The sequence below is a fragment of the Candoia aspera genome, chromosome 2 (genome assembly GCF_035149785.1).
Source record: "Candoia aspera isolate rCanAsp1 chromosome 2, rCanAsp1.hap2, whole genome shotgun sequence".
NCBI lineage: Eukaryota > Metazoa > Chordata > Lepidosauria > Squamata > Boidae > Candoia > Candoia aspera.
This window is the reverse complement of record NC_086154.1, coordinates 60,542,004-60,563,897: the sequence shown is the minus strand read 5'-3', so window position 1 is coordinate 60,563,897 and position 21,894 is coordinate 60,542,004. Positions and strand designations below refer to the sequence as shown.

General features: G+C 40.6%; 1 protein-coding gene across 1 annotated transcript in view; it reads right to left on the bottom strand.

Moving 5' to 3' along the window:
* The window catches only part of CACNA2D2 (calcium voltage-gated channel auxiliary subunit alpha2delta 2), a 675,105-nt gene that overhangs the window by 600,193 nt on the left and 53,018 nt on the right, over positions 1-21,894 (bottom strand). Inside the window, exon 2 of the mRNA XM_063291953.1 lies at positions 20,379-20,460. Within this exon, the coding sequence (XP_063148023.1) occupies positions 20,379-20,460 (82 nt within the window). The remainder of the gene's footprint in view (positions 1-20,378; positions 20,461-21,894) is intronic.

Genomic DNA, 21,894 nt, shown 5'->3' with positions numbered 1-21,894 from the left:
TTCTTTCATATTTGCCCATTTTTCTAGATTCTGCTTAAGATGACAGATACCTTATACTTTACCTGGCTTGCTTTTCCTCTAACAGGCAAATTTCAGTTTAAAATTGATTAAAAACCTTTCCCCCCCCCCCTAATTTATACTGGAAGGGCCCTGAAACTTCCTAGAAGGATCAGGATAATGACTGTAATCAAACAGGAACAAAAAAATCAGAAGAGCAAACCAAGCTGGCAAGACAGGTGAACATGAAAGAGGAAGAATAAAACCAAGGAACTGCTGTTGTGCAAGGTTATTTGTGGGACCACCTCTCCTTGAGGGTATCTTTCCATTCCACCAGGCTGGATAGGGTGGGCATGCTCCAGGTTCCTTCCCTTAAATATTGGTGGCGCTGCGGGTTAAACTGCTGAGCTGCTGAGCTTGCCGATCAGAATCCGCGTGGCGGGGTGAGCTCCCATTGCTAGTCCCAGCTCCTGCCAACCTAGCAGTTCAAAAACATGCAAATGTGAGTAGATTAATAGGTACCACTTCGGCGGGCAGGTAACAGCGTTCCGTGTAGTCATGCCGGCCACATGACCACGGAAGTGTCTACGGACAAACGCCGGCTCTTTGGCTTTGAAACAGAGATGAGCACCGCCCCCTAGAGTCGGACATGACTGGACTTAATGTCAAGGGAAACCTTTACCTTTACCTTTTAATGGGACCTAGAAAGTGTGCCTTTTCCATAGCAGTCCCTGCCCTGTAGAACACCCCCTGGGATCCAGCAGGGCCCCACCCTTTTAGTCTTCCAGAAAGCCGTAAAGGGCCGGCTCTTCCCCCAAGGGCTGGGACAGGGTGATGTTGGAGCATGGGGATGGTTTTGTTGGATGGATCAGAGGGGATGGCTGAGGCGTAGATTTTGGTTTTATTGTTTTTCAGCTTTTAATGTTGTTGTGAGCTACCCAACGTTGTGTTTCTTAAGATGAATGGCCATATAAGTCTTTTAAATACATAAATAAATGGGGGAAAGTAAGAGTGGAATATGAACCAAAATATGTGAAGTATGCATTTATGTATATATGTATGTATGTGCGTATGTACAGTATGTGTTGTACAAGCTTTATCCTTGCTGCAATTGAGGAAACTCTCAACAGTTTACAACATCCATCAATATAAAATCATAAAATGACTATTGTATAATATATAAAATGCCTATTGTATAATTGTCTATTGTATAATAATAGAATATACAATATAATAGCTGAAATCTAACAAACACAGTGCTGTTAACAGGTGGGAGCAATTCATATATGATGAATGTTGATGTTTATTATTGGATCAATGGCCCCCATTTTGTTTTTTTTATTTTTACTAATAATCTATTAGATTTATTTTAGTTTTTGTTAGTTTTGCACACTGCCCAGAGTCCACTGACTGGAGTTGGGCAATAAAAAAAATATAAATATATCTCAAAAGCTTTGCCATATCCCAATGCCTGTGATCTCCCTCTCTCTCACTTAACAGAAATGGGAGACCACTCAGGACGTACATGTTGGGCAGATTGTCCAGCAAGTACATATGGATGCATTTTTCTGCTACAGAGGAGTTGGAGAGAAGAAAGAGAGAGGGAGGGAGGGAGGGAGGGAGGGAAGGGAAGGAAGGATACATATATGTCCTGCTGAGTTGAATTAAAGTATTTGTGCAATCCTGCATCCTGATCTCCTGTTTTTTCCTGATTTCAGGAAACCCATAAACATATGGGTATTGTCATATTCCCTTTGAATGCAAAGATCCTACCTGTTACAAATAACAACCACTGATTATCTGCTCCTCCGTGAATTTATGTAATCCTTTTTAAAGCTATTTAAGATAGTGACTATCAGCTTCTTCTTTAAAAGAAGATATAATTTGATTATGTGCAGGGGAAAAAGAAACCTGTCCTGATTATATTTCTGATCAATTTCACTGAAAATTCCTGAATTCTAGCATTCTGAGAGATGGACAAAAAAATCATCACCTCAGTCCACTTTCTCCAAATTGTGTGCAATTTTTGAAGTGCACTCCCACACACACTTTAGCCTTTTCTCACACACAAAAATTATTTTAACTCAATTACTATTTTGCTTGCTTTTTCCTATACCATTTCAGCATTATAAGAGTGAACTAAACTGCTGAGAGTATTTAAAACATGCCTGATTCAGAAATTATACAAAGACATTCTCTTAGCGTTTTTAGTTCCAATAGGTTTCCTATAATTTGGTGCCATAAAACAGTTTTTCAAACAGTTGCTACACAATACAACCACATTGCTCAGTAGAGAGATCCATCACACTGTACTATATGCCATTCTGTATAGCAGCCTTTCTCAACTTCTTTACCCCAGAGGAACCCCGTGAAATATTTTTCAGGTCTTGGGGAATCCCTGCACATTCAGGCTCAAAGATAGGCCAGAAGTTACAAAATTATTATATTTGTTTCATGTGTAGGCCTGTATATATGCATTAACAATGTTCTTACACTAAAAATAAACAATGAAACTTACCTCTTTAATATGAAGTAGCCCGAATTTGAAATAATTTTTTAAATAAATTGTGATCTCCCAGAGAACCCCTAGTGACCTCTTGCAGAACCCAAGGGTTCCACAGAACCCTGGTTGAGAAACCCTGCTGTATAGTGTGCGCATTCTGAAAAGGAATTAGAAAAAATGCAAAATAGAGCAACCAAAATCAACATTCATTTGCTCTTCCTTTATTTACTTCAAAGAATAGGCCAGAGTAAGTATGTTCTGTAAGTTCTGATATAAATTCTTACTCTGGAGCACAGCTCTAGATCACCAACAATTTCAGCAAGTGCAGTGTTAAACCATGTCAGGTGCATCTTCAATCTATGCAGGAATCTTGGAGACTCACCAGGAGACAATGGATAAAAAAACTACCTGCTAAGATTTCTCAACAAGGCCCAAGAAATGTTTCATGTTAATAAATCAGAACATCAGATGTATCATCTTTTTCTTTTCTTTCTTTACTATTAAAGAAATATTCATGCATAGGGCTTTCTGTGCAGTAGCACCCCAGGAGTCCTAGACTTCTAGACTAGAAACATGGTAAATCTTCAATATACTCTCATTAAGAAATACATAATAAAGCATAAACCAACTGATTTGCCCAATAAACCTTCCCATGCTGGACACAGTGTAACTTCTTCTCAATAGCCTTAGAAATTGTTGACAATTAGCCAACTAACAAGTAGCCTATATTTTGCAACTTCAGAGAATGGAATAGTGTCTCCCATTTTGAGACCAGTCTTTTTACACTTGAAAAAATGAACTTTGCCAAAAGAAATAAAAGGCCAATTTCTTCCAAATAGCATTCTGATCTATGGGAGGAAAAGATAAGTCATAATCATACTGGAGTTTTAAGTTTTTTATTTTACTTATTCTGATTCCCTAGCCAATGACAAAGCTACCTTTTCATTTACCAGCATACCTCACAGGGATCTTCATCCCAAGCTCCCACAGTGAGTTCAATTCCCACAGTGAGTTCAAAGGAAAAGAACCATAGGAAGAATAACACAATTAAATATGCATTAAATAATAATATATTTGTGTTGTTAAGGAGGCAGGTTTTACTCATGGCACAGTATGTTGGCTTTTAAGGAACTGGATTAAGAGTAGAAATGCATCCTTTTGAAGAGCAGCTTGGGGTGCTACATGTAACTCCCGATATGAATCCTGTTGAAGGAAAAAGAATTTTTCTGAAGCAGCGTGAAACAATGTGGAGCAGTCGTTTCAGACATGTCATTTTCTTCAGTTCTCTGCCCCACTTTAATTTCTCTGTATTTAAAATTAACAGTAAGTATGCTCCACAATGAAGCATGCCTGTCACAAGTGGGGACAAAAGAAGAAAGTTTATGTGTAGGGTGGAAGTGATACTGATTTTTCTCTGACATACTCAAGGGATTATAGTAGGCAACTGATGTCTTATGAACCTGGAAACAAATCCAGAAACATAACAGTTCAGGAACACCATACTTTCTATACCTTTTCCAAGGGTGCTATTGGTCTAAAATCATAAATAATAATAAATTACCTATTTGCCATTGATCAATGGAGCTCAAACAATTTATAAATGAACCAAATATCTCAATTTTCATTCATTGTACATGAGGATCTTGAATGTATTGTCACAGAAATATTTAGCTTTGTGTATCCTCATTCCATGAAGCTTGAATCTTTAAACACTAAAGATGAAAAAAGCAATAGTCCTAGATGGAATAGTAATTTCCTCCATGTCTAAAAATATTATTGTTGTATCAGAAAATATGTAGTAAAGGGAAACTAACATGAACAAAGGACAGGAATATATTTTCTATTTAAAAAAATAGCTAAAGGACTTGGAGGGAGGGGCATAGAATGAGAGGGATGATATCAAAAAATACAAATGTAAAAAGTTGGTAAGAGATTATTTTTTTCCTATTCTTATAATAGAATTTGAGATGAAGCTGTTTACCTTGAATCCAGTATCAGAAAAAAAAATCTCTCTTTAAGTTGTGAATTTGCCATCTTAGACATGGGGTTGACCACTAGACAAATTACTTTAAAATGGAAGCAGTGGAATTCATGAAGAAAGTAAGTTGAAAGGAGAGCCAATTGTGAGAAAAGCACTCTCAGCAGGACATCCTGCCCAGTTGGTAAACTTTCAAGTGGCATCTGAACCAGAACCGAAACTGTGCAACGATGGGACACTGGTCCCCATAATTACTCCTGATCCACTGAGTAAGAAAAAAGCCATCAACTATAGCAGTGTTTCTTCAGAGTACATTATGACACCCCCAGCCCCCATGGATGGGGGTCACCAGAGAGTGCCTTTTCAAGCTGGCTTAACAATTTGATACAAAATATGCCAAATGTAAAGAAAGTTGATGGTTCCAGAGCCCTGGGTGAAGCCTGAGGGTTCTTTTTTAAAGTGCGCGCGCACACACACACAAATACAAACACAGTGTTTGCCTTTCAAATTCCCTGCAGAGGGAATTACGATGAAGGGGAAAGGAGGCGGGGCAGACAGTGGACAGCCAATCTGCTGCAAGTGTGGGCAGGGAGGAGGGATGTAGAGGCTTTAGGCAGGAAAGACAGAGAAGGTGGGTTTAACCGTTACCGCAGTGTGGCTGCGCTATGCTGGGTGTGGCTGCGCTATGCTGGGTCAAAAGCAATTTCAATCTTGCCAGTGTTTCACAAGCTGCCATATTTTAAGAAGAGTTTAAAATAAGTTGATTTAAGGCAAGGAAGTACCCTTTTCTTATTTCCTAGCTTCGGTGAATGAGAGTGTCTACCTTCAAAATTAAGGCCAGATTTCATGCAAAAGTAAGCCAGTTTATCCTCTCAATTAAAACTAAGTTTTCAAATATTATAAGGGTTTTTTGTTTGTTTCCAATTAAATGTTTTATTTTTATAAAGTGACAAGATTCTATGATTACTTTGATATATAGATTGAAATAAAATTATTAAAAGTGATGTGTTTATTTCTTGCCCATCTCTAACCCAATTAAATCATTAGTTTTATTTATATGAGGAAGTTGCATAAATTCATTTTATGGCTCACAGTATCACGGTTTTTGAGATCACCTGCAAGACAACTCAAAGAGAGGGTCATGTTTCTACATCGCTTTTTGTAAGTCATAATAGTACAATTAATAGACTTGATGCATAAAAAACAATAATGTGGTGTTAAATGCAAGATATTTTCTGGATTTCCAAATCACAAAGGTCATCATGTGATTGATTGTGGTTTAGTGTGAAGTTTGTAAATTATGATTTATATCTTAGCATTATGTACGAGAGAGCCAGTTTGGTATAGTGGTTAGGCTAGAAACTGGGAGACCGGGAGTTCTAGTCCCACCTTAGGCACAAAGCCAGCTGGGGGACCTTGGGCCAGTCACTCTCTCTCAGCCCTAGGAAGGAGGCAGTGGCAAACCATTTCTGGAAAAAAAAAAAACCTTGCCAAGAAAACTGCAGGGACTTGTCCAGGAGGTCTCTGAGAATTGGATATGACTGAATGGGTTAAAAAAATATATGTATGAACCCAGATTAATCTTTATCAAAAAACTAAGATTAAAATAAACATAATGCAATGTCTGAACCCAGCTATTTAGTCTTTCTTTTGATCCTTGTGCTAATGGCATAAAATCACTAAAACTGTTATCTCCTGATTCCAGAAGAACGCAGCATTTTCCCCCCAGAAGAAGCCTATTAAATGCTACACAAGCTGGCATGTATAACCTTCTTTTCTCTGGCAACTATTACAAAGTACAAGATCTGCATTTCCAACTTGTGAGAACTGAAGAAGGGACACACAACAAATCTTTCCATGCAGATATTTTTTTAATGTATTATGTATATGCACTATTTTACTATGCAAACATAATCAACACTGGGGCATATGCTTTCCTGGCATTTCTTAAGGTGGATGACAGTACAAATCTAAGTGAAAGAAAAGACCACAAGAGGAAAAAGTGAGAATTTTCCCACAGTTTTTCACAGTCTAGTACAACAACAATAAATGTATTAAATTTTAATTTATTAAATTTATATGCTGCCTGACTCCAGTGATTCTTGGTGGTTTACAATTGTTCAAACATTTAAAAACAAAGAACAATAGAAAATAGCACAAAAACAGCACAAAAGAACAATGATGGCAAGGAAAATAAACCCAGAGGGGAACAGAAAGGAAGAATGAGGCATCAGTCATCTTCACCAAAGGCCTGGGCAAAGAGCCAGGTCTTTAAGGCCCTTCAAAATACCAGTAGGGTGGGAGCCGTTCGAATTTTGGAGAGAACCTCATCCCAGGGGGCAGGTGCTGCTACAGAGAAGGCACGCTTCCAGTGTCCTGATAGGTGATATTGTTTAATTGATGGAACCCAGAGCACGCCAATCCTGCCAGATCAAACCAGTCGAGTAGACACTATGGGAGACAGGCAGTCCCAACCAGGCACCATGCAATTTATCATGGATGCTTTCCTTCTTTTAATTAAGAAGGAAAAGGCAAATAAACAAACATGTAATAATTAGGAGAGCCTAATTATTTAGCCTGGACACTGAAACACAAACAGAAAGGGAAAATGGAAAGATCATATATCTGCATCATATGGATTATCTAGACCCCTTTCACTCATGTTTCAGGCCCGGTCATGGGATGGAAACAGCATTGGTCACACTTATGGATGATCTTTGGCAGAAGCGGGATGGGGGCAGTGCATCCATCCTTGCTCTCCTTGACCTCTCAGTGGCTTTTGATACCATCGACCATGGTATCCTTTTGGGGCGACTCAGGGAGTTGGGGGTGGGCAGCGTAATTCTATGGTGGTTCACCTCCTTCCTCCAGGGATGGTCCCAATCAGAGTTGATAGGGAGCAAGAGATCCAGCCCACGGCCCCTACTTTGTGGGGTGCCACAGGGCTCGGTACTCCCTTCACTCCTTTTTAACATCTTCATGAAACCACTGGGCAAGATCATCTGTCACCATGGGATGAAGTATCATCAGTATACTGATGATATTCAATTATACATCTCCATCCCGGGTGAAGCAAGTGATGCCTTGACCACGCTCTCCAGGTTCCTGGGGACTGTGGGGACCTGGATGGGGAACAACAGGTTTCAGCTGAACCCTAGTAAGATGGAGCGGCTGTGGATTAATGGCTCCTCAGTGTCTGGGAAATTGTCATCTTTGGTTCTGGATGGGGTTGCACCGCCCCAGACAGACCCAGTGCATAACTTGGGCATCCTCCTGGACTCACAACTCCTGCTTGAACAGCAGGTGGCAGTTGTGGCCAGGAGGGCCTTTGCTCAACTTCATGTTGTGCACCAGCTATGCCCTTTCCTGGATCGAGAGGCCCTTTGAATGTCACTCATGCCCTGGCCATCTTCCATATGGACTACTGTAATGAGCTATACATGGGGCTACCCTTGAAGAATATCCAGAAGCTACAACTAGTCCAGAAGGCAGCCTTGTAGGCAATTTTGGGTGCCCCAAGGTCGGCACATGTAACACCTTTGCTACGTGAGCTGCATTGGCTCCCAGGTTGCTTCTGGGTCCAATTCAAGGTGTTGGCTATCACCTTTAAAGCCCCACATGGCATGGGGCCAGGTTACCTGATGGACCATCTCATCCCCATCACATTGACCCATCCCACAGAGGGCATGTTACAGACCCCACCTGTAAAAGAATTCCATCTGGCAGGGTCCAGGAAGTGGGCCTTCTCTGCAGTAGCTCCCACCCTCTGGAACATTCTTCCCCCAGAAGTGAGACAAGCCCCCTCTCTCCTGGACTTCTGTAAAAAACTAAAAACCTGGTTTTGTCAGCATGCCTGGAGCAGGAAGGGGAATAGTCATTCGTGGGGATGGCTAGCAACCTAAAATGGCCCTTTATACTCACGGACTGAGATACGATCTTTAGCCATCTGGATTTTATCACATTTTATATTTTTATTGTCTATTTATATTTATTGTTTTTATAATGGTATTGAATTTTAAAATTGGTGCTGTTTGTAAACTGCCCAGAGTCCCTCCTTTGAGGGAGAGATGGGTGGTGATAAAATTTGATAGATAGATAGATAGATAGATAGATAGATAGATAGATAGATAGATAGATAGATAAATATTGTATCAAAGCAGAGAATATAGGCCGAATGAAGGCTGAGAAATCTGGAAATCTGAGAATTCAACACAAATCAGAAGCACGAGGTTGCAGAAGGCTAATATAAGTGAAGAAGGTAAATCCCACTCCAGCGCTAAAATGTGGAAAGGAAAATAATCTGCTGCTGTTTGCAACCTCTTACAGTGACATATATGCTGTCATTTAAGGAGCTCAATGCCTGCTACCTTCTCATGGAATCATACAACATGGTAATGTTTATTGTGAGCAGATTAGTGGCCAATAAGATAATCAAACAACTTTGACAGTGAATAACTCTCTGTATATAAAGGAACTTTGTATCCCATTTCTTGCATTTTTTTCTAGCCAATCTAAATATCTTTGCCTGCCTTTCTTCCTCCCTCCCTCCCTCCCTCCACACACATATAAAAGTTACAATGTTTCTGCATTCTTTTGCATTCTTTCCCACAGAGGTAAATTAAATGCCCCTTCTCAGTTCCTAATATATGTTATCCTAAAATTCATAATTTCTGACGAATGTTTTCTCCTTCCCTTTTTTCCTGACAGATGATACGCTACAACTTTACTCATCGTTTCTCTGCCTGATAAAAGTGGAACAGAAAACCACTGAGTGGATGACATCATACCCTGTGCCTGCTTTAACTAAGGTGTGGACGGGTTATGGAATAACAGCAATACCATGCTTCTGGGATTATTAAGTAATTGGCCCTTAGAAAGGGAAAGCAGATTAAACTGAGGGTGGATTTGGACCTTCTGGGCTACATGAGTTATATATCTGCATGTCTGCATATTCTCCATTAAATATCAAAATGATTATCCTGTATCACCACCACTAAAAAACTGAGTGCTGGTTTTCCCCTTCAAAAGCAACTTTATCACATAAAAAAGGTATTCCTGGTTTTTTTAATCAATATTTTTACAGGAGTTCTAGTGACACTGGGCTAATGCACTTGATTCTCTGCTCTCAAAAACAAAATTTTAATATTCAGTTCAGTGACAAAATGTAAACTTTCCAAAATCCATCATCAATTTTATCACTTTCCTGTTTAAAGCATCACCTCAAGAAATATTCAGAAAGAATGAAGAAGAAATTAGTTAACTAAATTAAGATTAATCTACATTGGCACATTATTGTGCTTGGTAAGAATTTGACCCACTACCTGGCATCAGGTGTGTCTGTCTCATTCTGCAGTTCTGGTCTAAATGGCTTTATCGAACTCAGGGCTAGCACTGCTTACTGGGCTGAATCAATATTCCAGTTATGTCTGCCAACATCCTTAGTGAGGCCAGTTAAAGACCTAGTAGCTAGGTTCACGCAACATATTAAACTCAGGCTAACAAAACACAATTGCTGTGTTCACATAATGTGCTATGTTCAAACAGTTATACCATACAATGGTTTGACATAATGACCTGGATGACAGCAATGGCTGGTTTTCTACACCAAACCACAAACTGCCAACCTCATTTTACCTTAGCCTAGCATGTTGCACAAATGCAAACAGTGTGTCACCCAAATTCAATAATCCACTCATTCCCAGGTAGTGATCATGGTGACCCCACACAAACATATATGCCTATAATACCCAAGGTTAACTGTAATTAACTTACCTCAATGAGACTGTTGTGTGTCATCCAAAAGAGAAGTTTTAACCTCATAGTAACTCTGAGTTACTATGAGGTTAAAACTTCTCTTTTGGTCTCAAGACACAGAGGAACAGAATCAAATACTGTAGCTGAGCTAGAGTTGTCTGCTAGCGAATCACTGAATATGTTATTTAGCTAGGAATATTAACAGATGTAGCAATAAATCTAATCTAATCTAATCTAATCTAATCTAATCTAATCTAATCTAATCTAATCTAATCTAATCTAATCTAATCTAATCTAATCTAATCTATTGGATTTTGAGGCTTCCCAACTCCAAAATATTCTGGGTGATTTACAATATTTAAAATGCATAATTTAAAAAACATGATTGCCTGGACAAAACCACATCAATAATATTCAAACAGACTGGGCAGAGGCTCCACAAACACCCTAACCCCAGTCCTGGGAACAGAGCCCGGATTTAATGAACTTCTGGAACACTTGGAGAGTGGGAGCCATATGTATTTCTAGGGGGATGCTGTTCCAGAGGGCAGGGGCAAGTTATGCTTCCTTGGTCCCACAAAATGACAAAGCTTAATGGAGGGAACATGGAGCATATCCACTCTGCCTGAGCATACTGGGTGGGGAACAACTATAAACAGTCAGTCTCTCAAATAACCAGGCCCTATGCCATGAAGGGCTTTATGTATTCACAGATGCTCCCTCTAGAAATCAGCCCTGAAATGAAGGGGAAGGAGCCAGGATATTGATAAGGCCAGGATATTGATAAAACTGAGATTAAAATGGCTGGTGAAGCTCTAAGTCAAGAAAGAGCCTGCGACATGCATGCATGGTTCTTGAACCTTGGACAATGCTTTCAGCCTTCCATTTTCACCCATGCACCCTAACAGAAATTCAGATCTAAAATGTATGGCCAGAAGACATATCGAACTTTTGGCATGAGTTAATTGGCTGAAGCACAGAGACCACAGCACTGAATATAACTACAGATGCAGTGAACATTTGTGAAACATCACTTAAGAGAGACACAATATCAAGTCAAAATATCAAAATACCAAAAGGTCTTTCAGTTTCTCCCTTCCTCACCAAGATGGAATAGAAATGACCTTTTTATAAGGTCTCCTTCCAAATGGGACCAAAGCTGTTGCCCCTCTCTTGAGAAAAGAGAGGCACTCCTGCCAACTACCTTTTCTCCCTGCTCCCTCTGTGTGCTCAACTTTCAAATGCAACAACACCTGTTGAGGAGGCTCAAATGTCGATCAGCCTTAAGCTGGCCAGCTGTTGAGCCCTGCCAACAAGCTAAGTGCCACTCCTGAAAAATGTACAGGCCATCTGGACTTTTTTTATGAACAGGGCATCTTCCTCAACACAGTATAGTTGAAGAGGCCAACCTTCTTCATCTCTTAGCAAACCAACACTGGACTATAAAGATACAGGAGTGAGGCAAAAAAACACCACTGATTCAGATACCACAAGTGACAGGAAAAAAAAAAAGGAGACATCAGGCCTACTAATTTCTATAAAGGACAGGTAAATATGCATTTTCTACCAAGGAAGGGAGAAGTCTTTATAGTTCATTCTGACAAACTCATATTAACATGAAATGTTACACACATTAAGATCACTATGGAAATAATTAAGAAAATTGGGAATATTCTGCCGCTGTCCTCCTAACTTGGTTTAGAATGGATTAGACCTCTACTGCAGGATCTAATATCTTTCTTCTCCTTACCGTTTCGCTTAACTGGAAGAGGAGTAGCATTAAGGAATCACATTAATTGGGGGAATATGAAAAAGAGCAATTAAAATCAGGGCTCTTGTTCCTTTTTTGCCCACTGCTAGTGTTAAAATCTCACTGCAAAGAGTTTTTGCCCACCACTGAATTTAATCAACTGGTGCAATATCCTTGTTGTGATTACAGCATAGGTACATATATTTGCAGAGGTAACTGTCAATCATCAATCAATAACCCTAACTTTAACATGTTTGGTGGGGGGAAAAGCATGAGTCAGACAAACCAGCAGACTTAATTGATTGGTGTGCAAAACCCACTGGCACACAAAAACATTTTGGTGAGTAAAAAAGGAAGAAGAGCCAGAATCAGAGTTGGATTGTGGAATGCCCTCAGTCTATAACTACTGGTGCATCCATAGGCAAATAGGTAGCCTCCAGTCTCCATATTCTCCTGATTTTATTTTTTAGTATTTTATTTTTTAAATGTTAAATGAAAAGCAACTGTGGGCAAGCCAAAGCATCAGCCTCAAGAACCTTTATTCAAAAATTTTCTGTCCATGCCCCATAGAAAACCATCTGGGAAACTAAAAATGTTAAAAGGGGGTGGTGGTGGTGGTTCAGTTCAGTTTTATGTATTTATTTAATAATTTATATGGCTGCCCATCTCTTATTTATAACTCTGGACAGCTAAGAATTAAAACAGCATAAAAACAGCATAAAAACCCAACCAATAATTAAAAACATAAATAACGTAACACAGCATAAAATAGCAGCCAGGAATAATCGCAACACCTCACAATCAATATAACCAAAAAGCGGGCTCACCCACACTATCAGGACTCCAGGCGTGACAGCAAAGCCAAGCCTTTCATGCCTTGTGAAAGGCCAGCAGAGCTGGGGCAAGTCTGATATGGGGGAGGATGATGTTCTGAAGGGCAAGGGCCGTGGCAGCAAAGTCTCTCCTCCTGGATCTCACCAGATGGCACTCTTTTGAGAATGGGACTGAAAGCATGCCTCTCCTGCCAGACCTAACAGGATGGGTAGACACCACTGGGGAATGATGGTCCCATAACTAACCCAGTCCCAAGCAATGAAGGACTTTAAAGGTAACCACCAGCACCTTGAACTGTACCCAGAAGCATACTGGCTGCCACTGCAGCTCATGGAGCAGAGGTGTCACATGTGCCAAGTGACTGGCACCCATGCTGCTGAATTTTGCACCAGCTGCCCCTACCACCACAAGGTAGGCCCTAATAGTGACTTAACTCATGTTCAGTCAGATTTGCACCATGTTGCTCTCCTGCAGCACCCCAGGCATCTCTTCGCCTATTTAATCTCCCTCAACTCCTCTATAAACCAAGAAGAGTTCTGGGATCCCCAGATGGGGAGAGGCTGCTCGGGTGTGATCTGATCAAGAGCCCTCACTGCCCTCTCATTCCAGGCAGCCACTAGGGACTTGACTGGATTGAGCAGCAGACAGTCAGGAACGACCCCAAGCTCCATCTGGAACCCAATCTGGTCCATCAGTCGCCTGGGATGGACTGATAGGTCCTGTCTCCCTGTGGTGGAGGGCAGCACCAGAGAACTTCAGGGCCATCAGAAAGTGATCTGACCATCATGAGGAGAAAGAGAAACCTCCTCCAATTCCATATCATGCTGCCACTACTCCGACACAAAATCCAGGTCAGGCAAATGACCACTTAGGGCCCTAGATGCTTAGGGCCCTGGATCACCTGGGCAGGCCCATGGCTGTCATAGTGGCCATGAACTTCTAAGCTACCTCCAACCCCACACTGAAGGAAGGCAAGTTAAAGTCCCCCAAGACCATAAGCCTGGGGAACTCCACTGCCAACCCAGCCACAGAGTCAAGGAGCTCAGGCAGGGATGTTGCTATGCAGCAGGGAGGCTGGTACAATAGCAACAATCCCAACTGATCTCTAGAACCCAATTGAACAAATAGGGACTTGCAGCCGGCAATCTGTGAAGCAGCACCTCTGAAGGCCACCCAAGTATCTTGGATGACAATCACTATACCTCCACCCCTATCCTGGAGTCTTGGCTGACTGCATAGAAACAGACCCTTCTGCCAGGAAAAAAGTCAAAGATATTAGTGAGTATGGCAGAAGGCTAATGGAAATGGTGGTGAAAGTATCATTTCTTTGCCTTCCAGTAAACTGTTTTGTGATGAGCCACCTACATTTGATGGCAATTCTTATAGTATACTCTCAACATTCCAAACGTGTCAACCAGTCGCCAAAGTTGGGCAACTTCTGATTTAGCTCCAGTTTTGTTGGATACAGAAGTAGAAGGCAGACAGTAGATATTCAGAATCAGAAAACTGTTATTTACTAAGGATTCTGTCTTGATATGGCATTTGGTTGGCTGTGAAAAGCAAGTTGTGACAATGAGAAATAAAAGAACAATTTCCATTCCATTTTGGTATCTCTATTTTCAATTAGCATTTCAATGAATACTGAGAATCACTTCAGTCAGTTTGAAAAGACAGGTAAAGAATAGCCTGGAGAGTTTAATATGACACTGACACTTGGGAGGTAGGAATAATCCTGCTTACATCATTGATCAACTTTTTTGATCTTGACCCTCAGTTCCCTCTTTGTACATGACTTTGTACTTGATTGTAAATCACGATGAGATACTACTATCTTTAAAGAGTTCTGAGGATAGTAAAGTCTACATGCTCAGTTTTCCAACAAAATGTGTTAACATCACAGTCTTTGATAGCTTATTTTGAATCCCACGACAGCAGGTGTCAGTTGCAACAACTAATTTATGTTACAGAATAAGTAACATAATAAAAGGCTCTTCATGATGCAGTTTCTATTCTGGCTTCATACATTTCATTAATGTATTTGCTGGGTTTCTAGCTGCTGCAGTCTGTAAACCAAAACTGTAGCTGCTGCAGTCTATAAACCAAAATTTATGTCTTAGTGTGACATAATACTCTGATACTGTAATATGCATATCTGGAATCTTTTTAAAATTTCCAGGAAATATATAAAATTCTGAGTATCCTGTTCTTCAAAACAATTTGTATAACTTAATAATGTTTTGCTTTTCAAATATGTATCCTTACAACTGAATACATTTTTCAACTACTTCTATCCATGAAGAGTGAATGATTCAGAACATTACGTTCTTATTACTAAGAACCCTACATACAATTTTCTAATATCAGCCAGCTTGTTCAATGCTATTTATCCTAGTATTTCAAAATGTATTAAAGTAAAGTTTACTGGCATGTGTCAATGAAATAGCCTTTCACCCTACAGACTTCACAGGTCTTTAACAGATGCTCTTTCTATGGAATTGGATTTAACTAGCCTGGAACTGAGTACATCTGCTCTATTTTTCTTACTGCCATCAGAATTGGAGGCTTACAAAAATAAATCAACAAACCATGTTCAGAAGAAAATGTTGGCAAGCGTTGTTTATGATTCTTGGAATCACAAACAATTCCCAGGTAACCAGCAACATTTCCTGCTTCTGGAAATGACTCAAGTATTAAAGAAAATTCTTTGCACCAGCAGTCATAGAAAGCACTCTGCACCGTTACATTTTCTGGAGCCATATTTCTGACAATAAATTTTAGGTCTTCGTAGCAAAACAGTTGGGAAATTTTAGTGAATAACCAAAGAGTGGCCCCAGATCGACAACAGGCACACAATGAGAAACATTTAGAAACAACCCCCACACACACACAAAAAGGGCAAGAAGTATTATTATTGTCTGGTGTCTCCTCAATGTGTAATTAGACCTGAATTAAAAAGAGGCAGCTCGCCTTCTCAGATGATGCTTGTTTGTTTCCCTCTCGCACATACACACACATACAGACCAATAAAGCATAAGAAACACAAATTGCAAATGATGCTGTGGAACCGATCTGTAAGTCTTAGACCTCTACCTCCTCTGACATATGTAGTGCTATTTTTAATCCCCAGGATATAGAAGACTGAATCACAACAGAATTGAGTCCTAGAGCACCAAAGCAGGTATCATGTCTCTGACTGTGTTAAAGACATCCTTACTGGGGCTTTGCCTGGGGACTATTATTAGTCTAAGATTTCTAATACAGATACTTCTGTTTGAATTAGTTGTCCTTGATGCTAAGTGTATGTGTGTGTGTCTCTCTGTGTGAATATATGCGCTATAACGAAGACTTCAGAAGAACATTCACCAATTTGTTGACAGTATTGAAGCGACCCTGATGGTTTGTTCTTACAAACCACAATACAAACAAAACAAAATTATTTGGGTTCAGATGTCATGAAGAACTCTGCTCAGTGATCTGGACTTGGAGGAGGACAAGGTGATTTTGTGCTTGTGAGAGCATTGCACCTGTTGGCACCTCCTTCAATCAAATATGTCTTTTTCTGGAATCTCAAGATCACTGCACAGCCCTAATTGAGGGCTATATCTGGGCTCCAAGAACCTAGACAGCAACAACAAAATACAGAAAACTTTACCTCTTTGTTGCTATCTAATGGACATCTGGAGTTTTGCAGCCCAGATATGTAGCCCTAGCTTTAAAATTATAAGTGAAGTTTACACTGTCTTTCTTGTGGGTTCAAAACAGAAGGTGAAAACAGGGAAAGGGAAGCATATGAGCTGAGAATAATGAGGAATTCTTAATGAGAGATCACCATTTCCCCCTAGTTCTGAAATATACTATTGTGTAACATAGAGAAGCTAAAAGATTTCTCTGAAACTACAGTGTGAATTACATATAACACTAAGGAATAACGTAATGTGTTTGCTTTTGGCTTGGCATAATATGCAAACCTAAACATTAAAGCTTAACATTATCTGAAAACTATAACACTATGGTTTGTTCAGCAAACCATGGATAACAAACCTTGGCACAGCTTAATGTGAATATAGTTTTAACTGAACAAGAAAACATGACACTGCTGCCAAAACATATATTATTCAAACTTCTTAAAAAATAAGCACAATTTTAAAAAAATCAGATAGCAATAGGACATCAAATCAAAATTCACTGTAAAAGTATTGTCCTGATAATCAAAAATGTCAAATATTATCACTAACGAATGCCCAGTATTTTTCTGGAGGTGTACAGTTTTATCCCTTCAGCAAAGGATCGTTACCTTGTCATGGTGCTGGAGCTTGAGCACCTCAATGATGCCATGAGCTAAACCGTGAAGGGCCACCCAAGACGGGAAGGTCATGACAGAGAGGTCAGACTAAATGCGATCCCTGGGGAAGGTAATGGCAACCCACCCCAGTATTCTTGCCGTGAAAACTAAATGGATCAGTACAACCAGAGATATGTCGGTATACCATCGGAAGATGAGACCCCCAGGTCGAAAGATGGTCAAAATGCTACTGGGGAGGAACAGAGGATGAGCTCAATTAGCCCCAGACGTGATGACGCAGCTAGCTCAAAGCCGAAAGGACGGCTAGCGGCCGACGGTGCTGGTGGTGAACGGCGAATCCGATGTTCTAAGGATCAACACACCATTGGAACCTGGAACGTAAGATCTATGAGCCAGGGCAAATTGGATGTGGTTATTGGTGAGATGTCAAGATTAAAGATAGACATTCTGGGCGTCAGTGAACTGAAATGGACTGGAATGGGCCACTTCACATCAAATGACCACCAGATCTACGACTGTGGACAAGAGGACCACAGAAGAAATGGAGTAGCCTTCATAATTAATAGTAAAGTGGCTAAAGCAGTGCTTGGATACAACCCAAAAAACGACAGAATGATCTCAATTCGAATTCAGGGCAAGCCATCGAACATCACAGTGATCCAAATATACGCCCCAACCACAAATGCTGAAGAAGCTGAAGTAGAGCAGTTCTATGAGGATCTGCAGCACCTACTGGACAACACGCCTAAAAGAGATGTTATTTTCATCACAGGAGACTGGAATGCTAAGGTGGGCAGTCAAATGACACCTCGAATTACAGGTAAGTATGGCCTGGGAGAACAAAACGAAGCAGGACATAGGCTGATAGAATTTTGCCAAGACAATTCACTCTGCATAACAAACACTCTCTTCCAACAACCTAAGAGACGGCTTTATACATGGACTTCACCAGATGGACAACACCGAAATCAGATTGATTACATCCTTTGCAGCCAAAGGTGGCGGACATCTGTACAGTCGGTAAAAACAAGGCCTGGAGCTGACTGTAGTTCAGATCACGAACTTCTTCTTGCACAATTTAGGATCAGACTAAAGAGATTAGGGAAGACCCACAGATCAGCTAGATATGAGCTCACTAATATTCCTAAGGAATATGCAGTGGAGGTGAAGAATAGATTTAAGGGACTGGACTTAGTAGATAGGGTCCCGGAAGAACTCTGGACAGAAGTTGGCAGCATTGTTCAGGAGGCGGCAACAAAATACATCCCAAAGAAAGAGAAAACCAAGAAGGCAAAATGGCTGTCTGCTGAGACACTAGAAGTAGCCCAAGAAAGAAGGAAAGCAAAAGGCAACAGTGATAGGGGGAGATATGCCCAATTAAATGCAAAATTCCAGAGGTTAGCCAGAAGAGATAAGGAATTATTTTTAAACAAGCAATGCGCGGAAGTGGAAGAAGACAATAGAATAGGAAGGACAAGAGACCTCTTCCAGAAAATTAGAAACATTGGAGGTAAATTCCAGGCCAAAATGGGTATGATCAAAAACAAAGATGGCAAGGACCTAACAGAAGAAGAAGAGATCAAGAAAAGGTGGCAAGAATATAGGGAAGACCTGTATAGGAAGGATAACAATATCGGGGATAGCTTTGACAGTGTGGTCAGTGAGCTAGAGCCAGACATCCTGAAGAGTGAGGTTGAGTGGGCCTTAAGAAGCATTGCTAATAACAAGGCAGCAGGAGACGACGGCATCCCAGCTGAACTGTTCAAAATCGTGCAAGATGATGCTGTCAAGGTAATGCATGCTATATGCCAGCAAATTTGGAAAACACAAGAATGGCCATCAGATTGGAAAAAATCAACTTATATCCCCATACCAAAAAAGGGAAACACTAAAGAATGTTCAAACTATCAAACAGTGGCACTCATTTCACATGCCAGTAAGGTAATGCTCAAGATCCTGCAAGGTAGACTTCAGCAATTCATGGAGCGAGAATTGCCAGATGTACAAGCTGGGTTTAGAAAAGGCAGAGGAACTAGGGACCAAATTGCCAATATCCGATGGATAATGGAAAAAGCCAGGGAGTTTCAGAAAAACATCTATTTCTGTTTTATTGACTATTCTAAAGCCTTTGACTGTGTGGACCATAACAAATTGTGGCAAGTTCTTAGTGGTATGGGGATACCAAGTCATCTTGTATGCCTCCTGAAGAATCTGTATAATGACCAAGTAGCAACAGTAAGAACAGACCACGGAACAACAGACTGGTTTAAGATTGGGAAAGGAGTACGGCAGGGCTGTATACTCTCACCCTACCTATTCAACTTGTATGCAGAACACATCATGCGACAAGCTGGGCTTGAGGAATCCAAGGCTGGAGTTAAAATCTCTGGAAGAAACATTAACAATCTCAGATATGCAGATGATACCACTTTGATGGCTGAAAGTGAAGAGGAACTGAGGAGCCTTATGATGAAGGTGAAAGAAGAAAGTGCAAAAGCTGGTTTGCAGCTAAACCCCAAAAAAACCAAGATTATGGCAACCAGCTAGATTGATAACTGGCAAATAGAGGGAGAAAATGTAGAAGCAGTGAAAGACTTTGTATTGCTAGGTGCAAAGATTACTGCAGATGCTGACTGCAGTCAGGAAATCAGAAGACGCTTAATCCTTGGGAGAAGAGCAATGACAAATCTCGATAAAATAGTTAAGAGCAGAGACATCACACTGACAACAAAGGCCCGCATAGTTAAAGCAATGGTGTTCCCTGTAGTAACATATGGCTGCGAGAGCTGGACCATAAGGAAGGCTGAGTGAAGGAAGATCAATGCTTTTGAACTGTGGTGTTGGAGGAAAATTCTGAGAGTGCCTTGGACTGCAAGAAGATCCAACCAGTCCATCCTCCAGGAAATAAAGCCAGACTGCTCACTTGAGGGAATGATATTAAAGGCAAAACTGAAATACTTTGGCCACATAATGAGAAGACAGGACACCCTGGAGAAGATGCTGATGCTAGGGAGAGTGGAAGGCAAAAGGAAGAGGGGCCGACCAAGGGCAAGATGGATGGATGATATTCTAGAGGTGACGGACTCGTCCCTGGGGGAGCTGGGGGTGTTGACGACCGACAGGAAGCTCTGGCGTGGGCTGGTCCATGAAGTCACGAAGAGTCGGAAGCGACTAAATGAATAAACAACAACAACAACAGTTTTATCCAAATGCTGTCATAAAGAAAGTAAACCTAATGCAAGAAAAAAGCAAATCTTACCTGTCTGAGCTGCTTAACATCACCAAATATCTTCATCACTCCATCAATCTCACGCTCTAGCCTTTGAGCCCAATTCTGCATTCTGCAAAAGAAAGTTTAGAAGGTAGAATCAGTGAAGTTGGCACATAAAAGAATATGGTTAAAGGTCAGCACTGACAGCTTAGCCAATATCGTTTGCTCTTATATGAAGATCTAGCATGCCTGTCTCCCATGCAATACAATTGCAGGTTCAATTGTATCAAGGTCCAATACTAGTTATACCATAAATATACATAGAGAGAACAAAAAATATAAATCAAAATAGTTACGATTGGACTACCATTTCAGCTAAGAAAATATTGTAGAACTGGGGGGCCAGCTATTCCAATTCTTTTCAATGAAGATACCTCTTACAGTATAGTGCTGATATCATTCACTCCAATTAAAAAAAATAGATGCCTATATCAATTTTTTTTAAAAGGGAAATGGAGGATATGGGAAGACTTGGGGACTTGCTCAACCTTCTAAAATGTTAAAAGTAAGAGACATAAAGGATGAATGCATGCTACAGGGTTAAAATAGCATATTTCTGTTTTATAGAATTGAAGTGCTGTAGTTTAGCTCTAGCAACTGATTAAGAAGCTTCAGCTGGTAGAGAATGCAGCTGCCTGGGTTGTAAATAGTGTCAGCTATTCTGCACATGTAACACCTCTGCTTCAGGAGCTGCATTGGTTGCCAGTGTGTTTCCGGGTGCAATTCAAGGTGCTGGTTGTCACCTTCAAAGCCCGTCATGGCTTGGGGCCAGGTTACCTGAGGCACTATCTTTTCCCAGTTGTCTCTTCCCGTCCAATTGGGTCCGGCAGGATGGGCATGCTCCGGGTCCCATCAGCCAAGGAATGTCAGCTGGTGGGGACCAGGAGATGTGCCTTTTCTGTCGTGGTGCCTGCCCTCTGGAACATCTCCCTCCTGAAAATAGGATGGCCCCAACACTTTTGGCTTTTTGGAAGTCCTTGAAGACCTGGCTTTCTGCCCAGACCTGGGGCCTCAAGTGTGCGAAGGGCCCCGTTTCATGGTTGTGCTGACACCAAAGGATTTTAATATCTCTTGGCTGTATTTATATTTAATTTTCTGTTTTAATTATTTGACTATTTTTTATTGTTAGCCACCCAGAGTCACTGTTCTGATATGGGCAGCAATATAGATTGATTGATTGATTGATTGAATGAATGAATGAAATCCTCTATCATACCACAAGTGAAGGCCCTGAAAGTGAAAAAAGAGTAGAAATCTTTTTTTTTCCTTTTTCAGTCCTGAATGTTCCTATCTGAATCTGCAGAGGTTGAAGCCATGAACAAGAACATTCCTCCTAATGGATGAGAATACCTTGTAATATTTTGCACATATTTGTACATAATTAACACGGGCTTATTATTTATGCAAATTATGCAGTGCCTTGTGTTCTTAATAAAAGTATACCTGTGAAGGTTGCAACAACCAGTTCTACCCCCAGGTAGGACATTCTGGTCCCACATCCTCT